Source organism: Crocodylus porosus, unplaced genomic scaffold (genome assembly GCF_001723895.1).
Source record: "Crocodylus porosus isolate Cpor-Errol unplaced genomic scaffold, CroPor_comp1, whole genome shotgun sequence".
Taxonomy (NCBI): Eukaryota; Metazoa; Chordata; order Crocodylia; family Crocodylidae; genus Crocodylus; species Crocodylus porosus.
The window spans coordinates 24,508,374-24,527,395 of NW_017728943.1; the positions used below are offsets into that span (position 1 = coordinate 24,508,374).

Genomic DNA, 19,022 nt, shown 5'->3' on the forward strand with positions numbered 1-19,022 from the left:
GAGCTGTAAGAGTTCCTGTTTCTGCACACGTGCCCAGGAGGAAAAAGATAAATACAGCCTGCAAAATTCCTTGGTGGGTTCAGAGTAATCTGAGTTTTTGACTCTGCTCTGACCCTATCTGCAAATACACCTTTTGTGCCATCTAATGAGTGTGTGTCTGTGATTTTAGTGGCCTCCAGAGAAACGAACTGCTTTTAAGCATGAAAAGGATCCCGGCAAGAAAAGTACCACAGTGCCCAGCTCCCTTGCATGTGATTCAATTCTTAACCCTTGGAGTTGACTGTCCTGGTGCTGGGCCTCCATCCCACCACCCCGTTCAGTCTAAGCAGGGCCTGTTCTCACCCAGGATGTGCATCTGTGGCCTTGCATCTCACCCAGAGCTGGAATCACACCAGCCCCTGCCTCCTTATGAGAAACTGGCCACTTTAGGAGGGTGGTGAGAGACCCCTGCTCACCATGATGTCGAGCCACACCTCTCCCACCCCCATAAGAGGCAGCTTTTAACCCCACACAACCTTTAAACAAGGCCAAAACTTGATTGATTTGGCACCCCCTCTTAACTTGTCTGTTGAAAGGACATTTGAACTAGTGCCTAGAGGAGTCACTTGCTACAGATACAGCTGTGAGCTGAGCTGCTTCCCACCTCAGCACCTTCATTCCTGGGGAAAGAACAGAGAACTCCCTAGGCACTGATGCTGAGTCCAGGCAGGAGCCCTCTTTGCAAGGGAGCTGGGAGCCGGGCGCTGGGGCACGCAGAACCGGTAGGTGCTTCACACTGTTTGGAGCAGCCTAAGCTAGCCTCCCGCTGACTCAGTTTCAGTAGTAGAGCAGTCTGCCAGTGACCTTTGCCCAGGCAGGCAGATCACAGCCAACATGTGCCCTGATGCCATTGTTCTCCCCCTCCCTGCAGTTAGGGTGTTGGATTATGATGATTCCCCCCCTTTCTGAAATCTATAACTTTCCTTCAGTGTCAGGCCTTTTGGGAGGGCTGGGGACAGCAGAGGAACAAAGGAATTACAGCCATAGCACCTCTGTAAGAGAGGGAGATACAGACTTGGAAGGGACACTGGGGTAGGGTGGAGGCATCTCCCCTGGGGGTGTAGGAGTAGGTGGCCAGGGGGTGGAGGAAATAGGAAATGGTTTCTTATATTTGGATGTAAATGGCTGGGGGAAGTGCAGTTGCGAGCAGCCAGACAATTTGCTTTGTTGAGGTTTAGGCAGGAGGGGTATTTGGGTGGGGGAGGGGGCTGGAGTTCTCCAGGGTTGGGATGCTGGTGGGGGGTGGGCCAGTGTTTATTGTAAGCCATTCAGAGCCTTTTGGATAGCACAGTTTATAAATCTAATGCATAAGTAAATAACTGCTTGGTGGGAATCCCCATTAAGGCAGAGCTCTAGCTTCCCTCCTCTTCCTAGGCCTCCTGACCCTAGGCCAGGCCCACTAGTCAACAATAAAGTCAGAACTCAGACTGGGGTACATCAGCACCTTGTTTCCACCAGCACAGGAATAAAGCTGCCCAGGGCAGTGGCATAGGTATCTTGCTGTGCTCCTGTAGCCACAAGTTTTAGTCTTGCTCTGAACATGCAACAAAGGCTGTCAGTCCCTATTTGATCCAGCTGTAATGCTAGATGCAGTGCTGGCTACACCCCTCACTTGGGTACAAGCAGTGTGCTTTAAGCATTGGTAGCCCAGTAGGTTGCTAGTCTCCTTCGCAAAAAGCACTGAGTTTTGATCTGTTCTTGTACCTGTAAGCAAGAGCTTCCACTGGGAATGATATCTGTTTCCATTAATATTGCTCAGGACAGGTTGCTCAGATCAAAACCCATCCCCAGTAGCACAGCAGGTGTAGATCAGCCAAGGTCTGTTGCTGTCAATGGGATTACACCACTTGATGCCTGCTAAAAATCTGGCTTGGTACGCTGAATTCCAGCTATGACAACGCCTGGCTTCAAACAGCCTCTGGCCAGCGGGTAGCTAACACTAACTCCACCCAGCCCAGAAGGGCTAATGCTTTCTGCAGCCTGAGAAACTTAACTGTAATCTCCTGTACCTTTTCCTCCCAGGGCTCATAAGAACAGCAGGCAAACCCGTGTGTCAAACTGGTTGGCCACACCTGTGCTCAGCTCCTTCCCTGTAGGCGGTAACATTTATTTCTCTGATCAGTTAAGAGTTTGCCTGTCTAGGGGACTTTGGAAGGCTGAACTGGAAAACCTTACCTAGGAGCAAGACTCACTGACTCTGCATTAGAACAGACCAAGATGTCGTCTGCAGCCACCGCAGCCTCCTTGCCCAGTGGCTTTGCAGTCCTGACTTCTTTCCCTGATATCCTCTTCATCCCTGAATTTGTAAGTTTGACCTTTGATTTTTAACTAAACTTTTAGAACCAGGGATACAGATTCTCAAGGTGCACCCAGACATCATACTGTTAAGCAATGGGCTGCTCTTGTGTTAGTGTTTCACTGAAAAACTTAATATTTGAGGCTTTTCCTTCTGGATGTGTGCTAGTACACAGGGTATGCTGTGAGCTTTGCAGTAAGTGACATGAATACACATGCGAATGAATTCAGGATTGAAGTTTACTGTATACAATATTTCAAACTTTTTTCTCAGTGGAAATAGCAAAACTGGGAAATTTGAGAAAACGGGACATGAAAGCTCCACTAGAAATGCATTCAGGTCTTGAAGACAATTCTGAAACTCTCTGAAATTGCACAATTTCCCTCTAAAGGCAATTTAGCAGCTGATAGACCCTGAATGAACGCAGACTTTTTTGGGTGGCAGGCTGTGGCTGAAGCATATAACTATGAACTTAATTCAGATGCAAATTAAGGGGGACTTTAGGAGTCCAAGAATCCTGATTATATACTTAGTTTGTTTTAAAAATCTATCTTGCTATGTACTTTCTGATAAAAGACTGGCACAGTCTCTGTCTGGTACACACAGCACTGCAACATGATACACAACTAACACAACAGAAAACAGTTGTATGTTTATATTATGGATGTATGTTATATTAGAAATGTAACACCCCTACTGGTTTTAAAGACTTTTCTGCATAGGCCCAAGGGGAAAGGAGTAAGTCTGGGGAAGAGCCCCGCTTGTTTCCTTTCAGATCATAATTTTGTTACTGTTGGAAAAAGGAATAAAGAACATATTTAACATAAATAAATGGAAAGAGCATCAGACTGGCTCTGCAGGGTGTAGCTGCGCTGGATGACAATTTTCTATCAAAACTTTTTTCCCATGGAAAAACTGGATTTTCAACTAACTGCAGAACACATTAGCAGAAAGGGTCAGTTTGCTAAAAAAATAGTTTTAGCTTTTAAAAAAAGAAAATATTCAACCCAAGGATTTTTTTTCAGTTTTTTTCCCTGATTTTGTGTATGTGTGTGTTTAGAAGTAGGAACACTTGGCTTCAAACATTAAGTTTTTCAGTGAAAAATCATATTTTTTCTTAAAAAGTTATTCCTGATGTGCCATGTATACGACACTACTTCATTCAATTTCAAGATAGGCAACCAGGCTGAAAAATTAGCTCAATTTAAGTTAATGGGAGTCTTGACCTTGACAGCAATGTCTTGTTAATTGACTTGCCCAAAAGCACAGTGTAGGTCAGGGGCAAAGCCTCCAGCCAGCATGGGTTTAAAACCCACCCACATGCACACTTTGTACCTTGCAGTTTTAAAATCAGAGGAAAATAGGAGGTATTGTGACAGTTTTGCAAAGAATGCAGCTACATACATAAAACTAGGGTTGAAATAATGCTGTCTAAAATGAAAGTACAGTATCATTATCCTGATCCTGCAAGTTACTTGGAGCTCCTTGTCAACAGGGGCCACTGCCGCAAATGCTGATGGGGGTGAAGAAAACAGTTTTGGCCTCAGGCATGTGATCGAAATCATAGTGGTAGCAGCAGCAATTGGAGATTGTTGATGGCCCGATGATGAGGAGTGGGGTTCTAATCCCCAAGGTCCCTGATTATCTTAGAACAGTTATATTTGAGGTTTTTCGATGTTAACAACTATGGTACTACTCTGCAGCTTTGAACCAACCCTTTGATGAGGGAGGCTGTCTGTCCTACACTTCTACCTATCTCCCAAGTTCACTCTACATCTCTGCCCCCAGCACAGGCTGCAATGTCACAAGGGAAGAATGAGGACATTATCTGATCAGCTCAAGGTAGCCTAGTCTCAGAGCTGGGCCCATAGTAGTGATTCACTGCCCCTGTGATGCAACTCAGATCCAAGGCTGCAATAAGCAGGCAGGAGTAGCTGGCTATTAGGAGAGGGTCTACTCCCTTTCAGGTGAGGAATGGGCGTAGGCAGATTGTGACTAACCCAAATGGCAGTCTCTACAAGGAGCAATCCAGTCTTGCAATGTGCCTATGGCCATGCCTATCTGCAGCTCCCCAACAGTAGGACAAAGGTTGTCTCTTCTCTGGAAAAAGTAGCAGCAGGGTCAGGGTGGCCATTTTATGGGCCCGCTTCATACTGCTCCCCAGCCACCTGAGAAAGAACTGGCAACCTCCCTGATCAGAAGAGGGGGGAGCAGGTAGGAACCACAGCCAAGCCTCAGAGTCTGCAACAGCCTTTGATAGCTGAAAGGAAGGAGGGGAAAATCCACATGGATTAAAAGCCATACCAAATGGAGGGGCCTGCATTGCAGGAGAAATTGATGAGCCCTCTGGGCTCAAGGATTTGTAGCACCACAGGGGTGAGTAAGTCTCTTGCATGGCTTGCACAAAGAACTTGTTAAGATGCTTGTTCTCAGGGGCTAGGGACAGACATTCAAAAATCCTGAGACTGACTTGATTCAAAATCTTTGTAGGTTAGTCTAACCTAGCTGTGCTGAACCAGTTCATAACCGGCCAGATATTCTCTCTGGACTGAGGAAATTCAGACACATGCCTGACTAGAGCAGCCCTCTCTTCCCTTAACTAGTGTTGAGCTGAGAGGGGCATGGCCTGCCCCAGCAGGGCACTTTAATTAGGGAGGTCTGCCTGTACCATCCCAGGCTTTTCCCTGCTGGCTGCTCAAGGGGCAGGAGTGTTGCCAGCACCCAGCTAGCACTGTGAGGCAAGGGAGTGTGTGCAGTGCATGCATGTGTTGATGATAGGGAGCTTTTCAATCTCCCACCCTGCTTCTTTGTACTGTTTGCAGCAAACTGACAGGCCAGCAAGCCAGCAGGGGTCCGATAACAGTGTTTATCACCCCATCAGCAAAACAATAGCCTCTCTCCATTAGTTCAAACTCTTATTAAACAGCTTACCAGCTGACCTGTTGATTAGCTCCAAAAAGCCCTAAGCAGTCACTGCTGCATTTACCTGTCCCACTGAAGTTGGACACACATACACACACCACACCCTCCACTCCCCTTGGCAATAACTAGCATACCACATGCCTAGGGTCTGTAGAGCTGGGGTCCGTGCTGTGGGAGATAGGTGGGAGGAGGGATTCATGCTTAAGCAGCAAGGTGGGGGTAGGGCAGGGGGAAGCCAAGCTGAGTCTCTGCTGGAGCTCCAGTCAGGGAGAAGAGGGGAAGGGCCAGCTCTGCTGTCGAGCAGCGAGCCCCACCCAGCCCAGAGAGTATACTGGGATGCTGGGGGAGTCTGGTTTATCTTAAACCAGCAAGGGGTCTGGGATAGACATATAAACCGATTTGACCCAAATCAGTTAAGTCTGATATTACATTCAACCAGGTTTTTGTCAAATTGGTTTCAACCATTTTCAAAGTGGTTTATATGCAGTGAACATCTGTTCTGTTACAGGTTTAAACCAGTTTCTGATCACTTAAATCAGTTTATGTGTAATGTCTGTCCCTAGCCAGGGAGGACTCTACTGGCCTGCCCATGCCTAGCTGGGAGCTTCAGCGGCACTAGCCAAGGCTGCAATGGTGTGTCATTATGCTAGCACAGCCTGTTCCCCACCCCTGCCACTACCCAAGGAGCTTTCCCCAGGAACACACCAGGTGCTGCATCCATTAGCATTGGCCTAAGATTGGCCATGCCCCCCCTGAGGTTGGCTGCTGCCACTGCTGGCAGAGTCTGCGGGCGCTGGCTGACCACCGCTCCCCCCTCCCCCCTCCCCACCGGCACCACTGCGACTGCCTGCGGGCAGTCCCTGCTCAGTCTTCCTTTGCCACTGACGTCTCTGTGGCCACACCCCCACCGCTGCCGTGCCTCCCCTGCTCACTGCTGCCACTGCCACCTGTGGGTGGTCACCATGCCCCCTCCAGCCTCAGGAGGCACAAGGTGTTCATGTCCATCAGTCAGGTGGCTCTTGGAGCATCTGCCCCTTTTCAAATGACATTCTGTTGCCCCAGCAGGAGTGCCCACATCCAAGTATTACAGCACATCAGCCAGATGTCTTTGGGGAAGTGGGAGGAACCTGCCTAATGCAGGCAAAAGCCTGGTGTGGGCCTTGGTTTCTGACAGGTCCATTGTGTCCAGGCTGCCACTTTGGTTAGTCAGCTCTGGGTAGGACAGCCTTACTGCCACTGGAGAAGTAAAGAAGCTCCTGTTGGCTAGGGCAGGGCATCATAAAAAACAAAAAACACACTTTAATCAAACACTATCTAGAGTTTCTTTGTAGTTATTTGGCCTCCAGGGTGTGGCAGGAAGATGCTTCTGTGGTATCTGTTGGCACAGGGCTTGTGGTATTATCCCTGCCCTGGGGATGGGACATGACTCAAAATGCACTGAATACAGTCAAGCTCACTGACAGGGCAGGGCCTCCAGGGTTAGACATGACTTAGACTTCCAGTGGTTAGAGCAGGTGAGTCTAGTGAGTCTGACTGGGACACAATGCCACTGCTGTACAGTGGATGCCAAGCAGTGGCTGGGTTTTGTGTACTCTGGACCCCGGCCAGAACAGTGTCCTTCCTGGAGGTGGTGCAGGGGAAGGGTGCGGCTGGCCCTCCACTCCCCATGAACCACACAGTTCCTGATGGGAACATACCAGGTTGAGATCAGAGCAGCCATTCCTGGCTCTCTCAATCAATCTTCTTTCTTGGAGGGGTGGGGTGGGAGTGATGCTGAGTGGGGCCTCTTCTGCATCACCGTAGGGGAAGGGAGAGCAGCATCCCAGTAGTGAATGATTGGGATACTGAACTGCCCATGGAGGACTTTATCATGTCTGTGAAAAAGAAACAGACTCATGGCTCCAAAGGGGCCTGGAAATGACAGAGCAAATGCAAGGCCAGGGCTGGCTTCCCCGAAACCAGCCAGGGTGATCCAGACCCGTTTCTGAGCAGTAGGTCAAATGTATGGAGCCAGTAGGGCCTTTTGCACCCACTTCCTCCTCCATTAAACAAACTGATAAATCACCCAAGTCCAGCGCTGGAGATAACGAACTAAAGGAACTGTAGGTGGGGCCCAGAGCCAATGAGATTACAAGACAAATGCACAGCTGAGGGCAGCCAAAAAAACATTTCCCACCCAGTTGACAGAAGAGACCACGATAACCAGTATAGGGTGGGGTGGAGACAGTGAGGATCTGTGAGACTAGCTGCTTAAGAGAGGGACTTGGGGGCAAGGAGTGGTCCATTCTATGTCTCTGCAGCAGTTCTTGGGGTTCTGCCAAAATTTGTCTTCTGAGGAATAAAAATATCCAGCTCCCCTTTGCTGACTCCCTACTTCTGCTGCTACTGCTACTGTAGCCCTGGTGCGTACTACAGGCCAGTGGGGAGAAGAAATTCTCAGCATAGTCCTGTCCTTGGAAAATTAGCAGCAAGGGTGGATCCAGAAGGGGGCTACAGGTGCACTTGCACCCCGCCTTTGACTCCTGTTCCAATCAAAGTTTAAAACCATCGCTTTGTAGTGGCAGCAGCATTTCTATTCAGGCAGCAGTGAGGTAGACAACTGACTTCATGATTCATTAAAATCTACTTTATTCCTTCTAAACTCTCCATTCCACAGGTGTTAATGACCCTCTCTCTTTTTGAATGGTCTTGATGTTCCACTAATTAAGCTAGCCTTTCTTCTGCAATTCTGCTGTTAGCTGCTCCCTGTAATGTAGCTTTTATTTCAAAGCCTTGCAGACTGTTTTCTTAGCTCATTTCAGTAAAGTTACATTTATTTTTGCATCAAACTTAAATTGAATAATATAGCCCTAGGCCCCTAGCATATTAGTAAAGCTTGTAGTTTCTTTTTATCTGGAGAAAAATGTGTTCTGTTATATATGATGATGCATTTCACCATGTGCACCCTCCTTTTCATAATCCCACCTATGATTAACACATTTTCACACTATGACTTGTGATAATTGTTTGATACACTGGCAGTAAATATTAGGGGTGCCCCAATAGAGATTGTTGGGGCTGATACCAACAGCTGATTTTTAAGGAGGCATATAAGCTGATACCGATTTGACTTCCGATACCAGCCCAACAGCTTGGAGAGCTGCGTGCAGTTGGTAAATCTGGTGTGGTGGAAGGGGAGGGAGGTGGGAAGTGGCATAGGGGGCAGATCAAGGCCCCCTGTGGTGAGGGAGGAGTGGGGCTGGGGCAAGTGCTGACCAGCTGGGATGGAGCAGGCATGGGATGGAGCCGCAGCTTGTTTTGGGGGTGTGGAGGAGAGGGGCGCAGCTCCTGCCACTGTGCACTGCTCGTTTGGGAGGGCATGGAGTGGAGGGGGCGTGCCCCCGGATCTGTGGAGTGGGGCAGGGCAGGCCAGGAAGAGCTCAGGCAGCCCTAGCCCGCCATGCTCAGCCCCATGCAGATCTGGGGGCACATGCCCCCACCGGCCCTCCTAGACAAGTGGCGGGAGCCACTGGACAAGCAGGCAAGTGCCAGACCAGCGTCTCCCAGATGAGCAGCTCGCAGTGGCAGGAGCCAACCCCCCCACTTCTCCCCCCTGCATCCCCCAGACAAGCCACGACTCGATCTTGCGCCTGCCACGTCCTGGCTGGGCAGCACATGCTCTGACCCTCTGGCCCACCCAGCCCTAGCCCCACTCCTCCCTCACCACAGGGGCCTTGATCTGCACCCCCACACCCCCTTCCCTTTCCCATCCCCTTCCGCCACACCAGACTTACCAGCTGCGTGCAGCTTTCCAAGCTGCCGAGTTGTGCTCCTTGCTGCCTACATGCTGAGTTGGGGCATAGCACATGCACGGATATTTCTCAGCCAAATTATCTGCCACATCAGGCCAATTTCTGATACAATCAATTTTCTTTATATCGTGCTGATCCAATATCGGACCTACGTATTGGTGCATTTCTAGTAAATATATCAGTTGGCTCGCTGAATCAGTGCGTTTTGAGTTTAAACAGAACAAAATAAGTTGGATTTCTCCAGCATGGATTTGAGGCTGCTGGCTTTCCCCACTGGAATTCTTTAGAAACTGCTTCACTTTGAGAAGCTGTTCTTGCATTGGAAAATCTTTACTACACAAGTCTGTTCCATTGGGTTCCACTGTATTGATAATTGGTACAGGCATGGAAAGCTAGTGGCAGTATATATCAAGACTTGGGGCCAGATAGTCAGCTGGAATAAACCAGCATCATTCTAAAAACTTCATTAGAGTAACAGAGATTTGCAGCGACTGCAGTCTGCTGTGTGTGCATGTCCAAGCACAGGTTGTAGGGGACAAAAAAACAACAACTGGGCAGCAAGGAAATTTATTGTGCAGAGCTGTGTGTTGCTTCCAAAAGCCCTGAGGTTCCTCTTGCAGTGCTGCAACTGAAGGGAACAAGAGAGTAAGATGCTACAGGTTTTTGGGACTTGTAAAAGGGAGCCAGAGGCTCCTCTTACTGGAACAGAAACTGCAAGGAGTTTCCACAGGCAGGTGCAGACAGCTGAACAGGGCTGGCTGCAGTAGAATAGGCAGCCAAAGAGCGAAAGGGCTGCAAGTGCCTATTGCAGGGCAAGTTGCACTAGGACACTAGAGCAGAGCCCTGGGTAGGCAGCAGGGGAAAAAATGCAGTTTAGCCGAAGAAACCATAGTAGACTGCTCTTGAAGCTGAGGGAAATGCCTGGCAGAAACAGGAGGAGCTCAGGGGACATAAGCCTGGGTTCCTGAGGCAGAGGGGCAAGTATGGCCTGAAACTCTGCAAGGAGGAGATTTCCTGCCAGCTCTGGCTAGGAAACAGCAGAAGCTGCAGTCCAGGCCAGGCACTCCCACAGACTAAGAGCCAGTGGGTGGGAAGGAGGTTTTTGCAGCACTGTGCTGACCCAGAGAGAGCTTTGTGTTTTATTTAAAGCAGTTTGCTTGCACTGTTTGTTTCAGTTTGGCTGAAGGACCAAATAGTGGCTGTAGGGGTAGTTAGGAGGCTCTGCAGGGGTGCCTGTGGGGCAACTGGTGAAAAGAGACCCAGCCAAAGCTGAGAGCTAAAGGTGTAGCCAGTGGAGTTGAAGCATGAGAGGGGCTGAAACCAGGAAGGGGCGAGAGGGATGAAGGCCAGGACAGAGACGGGGTGGGTGGCAACTGAGAAGTCCCAAGCCTGAGAGAGAGAGAAAAGAGGCTGAGAAGCTGGGCCAGAGTAAGTGGGCCCAGGCTAGCAGCCTACAGCCAGAGTAATTAGCAGGCTGTGTCCTACAGGGCCAAAGCCTTCACAGGAAGGTGGTTGGCCACAAAGACCCATGAGGCACAGGCATGACTGTGGCGGAGGCTGGAGCCCACAGTTAGCGCCCTTAAGGTTTAACTGGGGCCACTAGGGTCGTGAGGTGCAACTACATGGAGCAGGCACGGTTCTGTTAGCAGATGAATGGCCCAGAAAACTGTTTGGTTACATCAGTTAGGCACCAGGGGGATCACTCCAGCACTTGGGGGAGCCTCCTGATCAATACAGAAAGAGCATCAAAGCATGGCAGGCAAGAGGTGATACTCCCCTTCTGTGTGACTTTGGTCAGGCCGCAGCTGGAGTACTGCGTCCAGTACTGGGCGCCACACTTCAAAAAGGATGTGGCCAGCCTGGAGAGGGTTCAGAGGAGGGCCACCCACTTGGTGAGAGGGCAGCAGGACAGGCCCTATGAGGAGAGACTGAGGGACCTGAACCTGTTCAGCCTCAGCAAGAGGAGGCTGAGGGGGGACCTGGTGGCTGCCTACAAACTCATCAGGGGAGATCAAGAGCAAATAGGTAGAGCCCTTTTCTCCCCAGCACCACCTGGGGTGATGAGGAACAATGGTAATAAGCTGATGGAGAACAGGTTTAGGTTAGAGATCAGAAGGCAATTTTTTACAGTTAGGGTGGCCACAATCTGGAACCAACTTCCCAGGGAAGTGGTCCTCGCCCCTACCTTGATGAAATTCAAGAGGAGGTTGGGTGATCACCTGTCTGGGGTCTTGTGAACCCAGCATTCGTTCCTGCCTGTGGCAGGGGGTCAGGCTAGATGATCTGTTCGGGTCCCTCCTGACCCTAGCTACTATGAAGACAGAAAGGGGGTGTTTGGAGGACTCGGAGGGTGGGCAGGATTTGGGTGGCCCCTAGGGTGTGCCATGACCATCCTCTGGGCCCAGTCCCCTACAGAACCCTTTTGCTTCTTTGTAAGCACTGTCTATTCAGGGCCTTGGATCTGTTTGCTAGCCTACTCGCTTGTAATTTGAGTGGGCTTGAAATGCTCTCAGTTCTACTGTGCACATAATAAATAAGAAGAATGTCAAAATGCCTTTACAAGGAGGGTTCCTTTTTTGGGATGAGCTCTGGTGCCAGCGTTCATGAAGAGAGCCAGAAAGAACTGAGGCAGTGGTTCTCAACCTTTTTTAGCCTCAAGGTCTCCCTCCATAACTTTTCTGAATTTCATGACACCCCTATTCAAAATCACTGAGCTACTCTGCATTCAAAGCTAAAAAAGTTGAGAACCAGTGATCTAACTGGTGCCTGGTAGAAACAAAGGGGGCAAGACCTCACCCTGCTGTGCCCTGCTCTTCTCACTCTCCTCTCCCTGGAAGTGGGAGCTGGCTGCTTTAGGGCTTGGAGGCTGTGGCTCTAAGCTGACTTGGTCCTTGGGAATGGGGCTCCTGATCCATATGGTCTTCTAGTGCCCTCATGGTTTCCTGGGAAGTGGGGGTGTTTCTTCCCAACCATATTAGCTGCTTCATCAGCTGCAGCTGATTCTGGGTGAAAGCTTGAAGTCCATGACAAAAACCTCACTGACATCAGTGGAGCCAGAATTTCACCCACAGATTCTAGACTGCTAGATCAGGAGGATTCCCACCCGACATGGTGGTCAGCAGTGGGCAAGTCCCTTTGTTCTCAGGCCCCTGTTGCTGCTGCTGCCCTTGGAGAAACCCCAGGCTGTCATCTTCCAACCCACTCACTGAGCAGACTCAATGAATGGCTCGGGCAATTCCAGCCCTTCCAGCTCTGCCCCAGGGAGGGATCTCTGAGCCACCTGGCACACTTGGAAATTATTTAGTCCACCTGTAAAAAAGCTGCCAGCGTGGCCTGACAGTTCCAACTGGAGGAAAAAAAAATCAGCACATTCAATTTCACACTGTAGTCACAATTTATCTGTAGTACCATCTCCCTATTTAACATCACAGGGATAGCTTTCAATCTCCCAGCCCATATGAATCACCTCAGCTGAATTAACAGCATTGCCTGCATTCACTAGAGAGTAAGATAGTACCCTTAATTTGTTGCAGATGCCCAGGGCCAAATTCTGTTTCACTTGTCAGGGGTCTAGGTTGATAGGCACCTAAATGTGATTTTATTTTTATGTTACCTTGCTAAAGTCCCTGAAAATCCATTAATGCATCTGGAAGGCAGGGTAAAGATGCATCTTCTAAACTAACTGAATCAGAGGTGAATAAGCTTTTGTGAACTTATGAAAAGTTATGCATCTTTTATTTGGGTAGTCTAGAAGTTGCCTCTCTACCTTGGCTTCTGCCTGACTTCAGACTAACATGGTTAACTAGCTTCCTCTTAATGAATAGAGTCTTATAACACACCATCATCTTACCCCTAGGATTGAGTCATAAAAAAGCAGCAAGGATGGGTGTGTTTACACGTGCATTTAAGCGCAACTACATTTAATGTGCATTAAACTAATGCTCATTAAGCAATTTTTGGCAGGTATCTACACATGCAGAGACTTGTCACTAAAGTTAGGGTAAGAGAAATGGTAAGGGAAATCTTAACAACATAAACTTTAAAAGGCTCACAATCCCAAAGGCAAGGGGAAAAGAGCCCCCAATGAAATTTTTTACTTATGTTTTTACTTGTGAATTTGAAACCCATCTCCTGATTTGCAAGGTCCTGACTTGGGATGTTTGAATATTTTGGGCTGGCAATATGAAGTGAAACACTGGTGATTCAGAACAGCAGCATTCCTTATCCCTTTGCCTAGGTGGAAATGACATTTGAAAAGAAAGATGGTAGCCAGTCAGCCCCACTAAAGTATCCACAGACTGGATTGTGTGAAGAATGGTATAAAGTCTCTAAAAAGAGGCTACAGACTCTTATCCCAGTAGCTGGGCTTGTTTTTATAACCCCTGCATCTCTACGGTTTCATTGCTTTGTTTACCACCTTTGCTTCTCTCAGTAGTGCCTTCTCCCCTTCCCTCCCCACATTTCTTATCCTCTGTATTTCAATTCCTTCTTTATATTTAGAACCTCTGCCACCTGCAAATCCATTCATAGCATCTGATGAAATAAACTGTTATTGAATTAGTTAGTCCAGAGGTTGACCAGCCTGTAGAGCCACTTGATCTGGCCCCCAGGCAGCATTTAGCAGAAGGGAACTTTCCAGCAGTCACTTTCCCCATGCTGGAAATGCAGTGGCTTGGTCTTAGTGCTCACCCGTCTATGTCCCGAACTGGGTCAGTCCAGCCCACAGCTTTAGAAGATGTCTGAGTACTGAAAAGTGAGTACTATAAAGTGCCATTCTGCCCTGCCTTCTGCTGTAGAATAATATTAGTATTGGCTTGTGAATAGCTAGCTAGGCAGGGTCGTGCATCCTATCAGCTAGAAGGTGTTCCCATGTGAGCAATCAGAGCACAAGTAGTAGTTTGATATCAGTTATGTTTGAAAGTTCTACAGACATATTATCTCTGAAGGTGGAATTGCTTTTCTTATGTTAATATAGTAATCACTTTTACCATGGAAAAACATTTCAAGTGTTTATGCAACTATTTTAATGGCAAAAGTTCTTGATATATTTGATAACACAATCACAGCATCTGGTTTTGTTACTTAACAAACTTCATATTTATTGTGGGAGTTTTTGCTTCTTTTCTTTTTGTTTCTTTTCTTTGGGTGTGGTCTGGCATGCATTGTTTTCAAGGAAGCTTTTATCAAACTGGGGCCCCCATCCTAGAAGTAGAAGACCCCTGTAACCTTGGTAGCTCAGACCTTTGCCCTCTGCAAGACTTGTCCTTTTATAGAGCTTTCTGAATCTGGAGGAAGATTTTTTTTTTAAAATTGCGTTAGCATGAAATCAGTTGCTTTGAACTGCTAGTTTACATCAGTGGTGCCAAACATATGGCCTGCAGGTTGGATCCAATTTGAGAAGCCATGTTATCTGGACTGCAGAGCTTCCAGAGGGGCTAGGAATTGGGAGGAGGGAGAGGGAGTAGGGGCAGTGCCTACTGTCAAAATCTAGGGTACAGAGCCCCAGCGAGGACACGTATTGGCATCAGGGTGCAAGTGATGGCTGTGTTAACCTCTGAGGCTGCTGCTGCTGCCCCCACCACTTGCAGCTGCATCTGGATCTGGCCAGTGAGGAAATCCATGTTCCAGATCCAACCCATGAAGAGGGATGGGTTTGACATCCCTGTTTTATATGACTGGGCATTTCAGAATTCCCTTTCCTTTATTTGGCATTAAGAAGGGAAAGGGTTTTTTCCCCCTTTTTTTAACAAAGCTACAGAAACCCCTGGAGACTTCAAAGACAATCCATCACTAGTACTGTGAGAGTTGTTAATGGGGACACTTCCAGAGAAGCCTACTAGGAGCTTAGCATCATGATGACTGCTTGATTTGACTAAGTATTTCTGAGTGCTGTGCAAAACCCCGAGTGGGCTCTGCAAATGTCAGCTTTGACCCCATTCCCCCAGAGAAGGAATCCAGTGGGTGCGAGTGGGTCTGGTCCCATCAGAAGGCAGAAGACACAAACCTGGTACAGCATAACAAAGGTGCTGTTCTGCCCAGTGCACAGTGAACATTGTCCAGCCCAAAACCTTATGAATCTGTGAAGGCTTGTTTCTCTTCTCACATGACTCTGGCTCCAACCCTGTTCCCACTACATTACACAGAGGAAGAAGGGTGCAAAGCCACAGATAAAGCTGTGGGGGTGAAGCAGCATGGTGGGAGGCCACACACCTTACTTGATCTGTGTGGCCCATAAGCAGTGCTGAAATGAGAGGGGGAGCTGGAGCAGAGGAGCTGTGCTGGGCAGTGTGCCCAACTCCCTGGGCAAAAAAAAACCCAGTGGAAACTTCCCAGATGCTTCTGGCATTGGCTTCCTAACTTTGGTTTGTCCTTGTCTTCCTCTTCGCTGCCGATGTAACATGCCAGAGTGGGGGTTCCCTGATTAAGAGAACGAGGTACATGACTTCCAGCTGAGCTGGGTGCCTAACTCCTTTAGCTCTCCTGTGAAATATGAATTTTCATTTCTACCTAGGAGAACTTTTACAATCCTTGCAATCTCCCATGCCTGCTGAAGGCAGCCTGTGCCCAAAAGCTTGCAAATAAAGACATTTTTTGTAAATATTTAGTTAGTCTAATAAAAGAAATCACCTCTGTCATGAGTTTTGATTCCTTTTGCCTCCAGACCAATACAGCTACAACCTGGCTACCTAACTCCATTAGGAAGTCAGAAACTAAATTCCTAAAATCTCACACTGACTGACTCGGGTTGTGGAGCTAGTTGGGTCCCTTTTGCTGCCAGAAAAAAAGAGTGAGGTGGGGTGAGAGCACCTGCAAGCAGGAAGTGGTGCCTGGGGCTACAAAGGTCAACACAGAAAAGTCAAAAGTATTTGCACAAACTAGCTGTAGCAGTTTATGCTGCAGACCCAGCAGCTCATGTTTTAGAAATGGGGAAGGATGGCTCATGGGTGCTCTGCTGGAACTGGCGTGATCTCGATTCAGTTCCTCTCCTTAGAAACAGATCTGGGGGTGTGTGGTGGTGTGACTGTTTCTCCCTTCTGCTGTTCCTGGCTGATCCAGGTACAGTGGAAGTCCCGGAGTTTACTGCTGCCAGACTCAAACACAGACCATGCTGGGGGGGGAGGGGCAGACCTGGCTCCCCCTGCCCTTCATGTGCCTTCTCCTTATCCCCTCCCCAGTGTTCCCTGCTAACCCAAGGGCTCCCACCACACCTCGTCCCCAACCCACCCTGGTCTGAGGGGCAGTACAGTGTTTTGTCCTGCAATCTTGGGCAAGTCACTGCAGGCATGTGGTAAGTCACACCTAAAATGCCCTAGTAAGCACCCCTGAGATGTGTGGCCCTACCCTCCCATTCTGTATGTCCCAGATCCTGAAGCTGCCCTGAGGGTGCCCCCCAGCACCTCTGTCAAGCTCTGCATCTGCTGCATGCTTGAGAGCGACAGCCGGAGGCACCTTTACACACTCTATCATTCTGTGCCTCAGTTTCCCACATGCAAAATGGCCACAATAAGAGCGCTGCCCTGTCTCCTGGGAGTGCCATGAGGATAAATGTCCCTGACAGCAGCCATGAAAGTACCATTGGTAATGGCCTGCATCATGCAGCAGAAATGCACATAGCTTTAAACCAGTGGCTCAGTTAATCTCCCTGAAGTTAGTGCTCAGGTAAGAGTAGGAGCCAGATGAAGATCAGGAGCAGCAGTGCACCTGCCTGCTGGGTTATCTCCTAGCAGCAAAGTCACAGATTACAAATGCAGCTGCGGGTGGAGGTGGAACAGGTCTTGCCTCTTCCTTTCCATTGGTTTTTAACCCTTCCATATTCTCCTTTGCCTGTTGGTCACTTGGAGGAGAAAAGGGATTCTAGCTTGTCCAGGACAAAAGACCTGAGATAGGGCCGTTGTAAAGACAAAGACTGCAGAGTCTAAATGTGATCTCCTTTGGCTGTCTGCCCAAGAAAGAAGTGGCTTGGGAAGGTTCATAAGCCTTTGACCAAAGCAAGGGTGAGGTTCATAATAGATGTTGGACAGAGGAGAGTTGCAGTGGTAAGCAGCAGTCTGGCAAGGCTGCTTAGAGTTTGATAAGGTTGATGATGATTATTCTTTGGTCTTTACATTTTTCGAATGGCCCCCAGGGCCCCTGGTCTTGGTGCTGAGTGATGCACACTCTCAGAAGGGGATTCTCAGCTTAAACAACACATGTTCAGGCACAGATAAGCCAAGCCAAATGAATGCAATGGAGTGGGAAGGATCTGGAGGCCAGGAAAGGTGGCAGGTGTAAGATGATACAGTTCCCTGGGTCAGGGGAGTGCAGAGGAAACCAGCTAGAAGGTTGTTTCAGGCTGCAGCATGTGTTTGCTTTTTGGCAGAGCCTGCTGCAAGCATTAGAGGGTAGGGGGCTGTTCCTCCCAATGCCAGAGCCAGAGCCCCACAGAGGGGTGTTGAGATGTTCAGAGGGGGTTGTTGGCATGTTCCAACTATTCACTGCCACAGCAACAGCAGCTGGGGCACAGCCTAGGAATTAATTTGTATGGCTCCTGCAGTTGATTCATGATTTTCATGCGGAGGCTCTTCTGGTGTCAGGGATGCATGACTGGGAAGGGTGCAGGACTGGAATGAAAGGAGAGGCTGGGAGGATGCAGAATGAATGTTTGCTCAAAAGAACAGGTTCCCACAAAGCACGTAGCTGCTGATGGAGTTGGGTGGGACACCAGCAAGGGCCCTTTTTACTGTTCCTGGATGCATTTCAGACATTCATCTTTAACAGATGCCTATAGCTCATTCACAAGTTCTGGGTTTGATAAAGGACAGCAACTCTGACACCTGTTTTGCCAGAGGTCAGATGATTTTCACAAGGGGTCCTTTTGGTTTTAAAATCCACAAACATTTTCTTCAGCGCAGGTCCTACCTTTATGAATGGTAACCTGATCAGTTTTTTCTCTATACTGACATGTCCATCCTGCATGGACAATAGGACTTGGAAGGATCCTTTCAGGGGCAGTTTTATCTCTTTGGAGTGCCTCAAATTAATTTCCAGACATGTTCCTTTAAACAGTCTAGGCAAGGGGGGGCCAACATTGGCAGGCATGCTACAAATTAGCTCTGCACTAGGGTCACCATAGGTCTGGGTTTTCCCAGATGTACTGTTTTTTGGCTCCCTGTCCTCCTGTCCGGCGAGTGTGCAGCTCCAGAGTATGGGGCACCAGCAGGGCTGGTGGGGGACAGGGGGCTGTGTGTTGGGAGTGAGGGGGGGCTGGCAGGGTTGGGGGGACAGGGCTTAAGAGTGAGGGGTAGAGGCAGGCACTGCCCTCCCAAACATATCCCCCCCAAGTGTCCTCTTTTTTGTTACTGGAAATATGGTAACCCTACTTGCACCCTCCCTGAGGGGCACTCTGACCTTCTTCCTCTGCCCAGTTTGCTGATTTGCTTTCTGCTCCCTGCTGTGTGCCCCTGGCCTGATATGCCGCAATGCTTCTTCCTTCCCTTTCCTCCCTGCCTGATCTGCTGCTGTGCTTTATGATCCCTACCCTATCTACCACTGTTCTACCTGCTCCCTCCCCAGTCTGCTGCATGCCACACACAGAGGCTGCTTGTGCTGTTTGTGGCATGCATGCCGCAGGTGGGCCAACCCTGTTCTAGGGCATTAACCCTGCAGTTGGTAGTCTAGGCAGCATGCTTATCATGCATGAGCAGATGCATGACCAACAGATGGAGGGAGGTGATGCTCCCCCTCTATGCGGCATTGGTAAGGCCGCGATTGGAGTACTGTGTCCAGTTTTGGGTGACGCACTTCAAGAGGGACATGGAGAATCTGGAGAGGGTCCAGAGGAGGGCCACTTGTATGATTAGTGGCCTCTGTGAAAGACCTTAAGACAGGAGGTTGAGGGATCTAGGTCTCTTTAGCCTTCACAAGAGCTGTTTGAGGGGAGACCTTGTAGCCGCCTATAAGTTTATCAAGGGAGGACAACAGGGAATTGGAGATGC

General features: G+C 48.9%; 1 protein-coding gene across 1 annotated transcript in view; it reads left to right on the forward strand.

Annotated features, from left to right (window-relative positions):
- Positions 1-2,045: 2,045 nt before the first annotated feature.
- The window catches only part of MAL (mal, T-cell differentiation protein), a 37,849-nt gene continuing 20,872 nt past the window's right edge, over positions 2,046-19,022 (forward strand). The window contains exon 1 of the mRNA XM_019549033.1: positions 2,046-2,343. Coding sequence (XP_019404578.1) covers positions 2,257-2,343 — 87 coding nt within the window. The 5' untranslated portion in view covers positions 2,046-2,256. The remainder of the gene's footprint in view (positions 2,344-19,022) is intronic.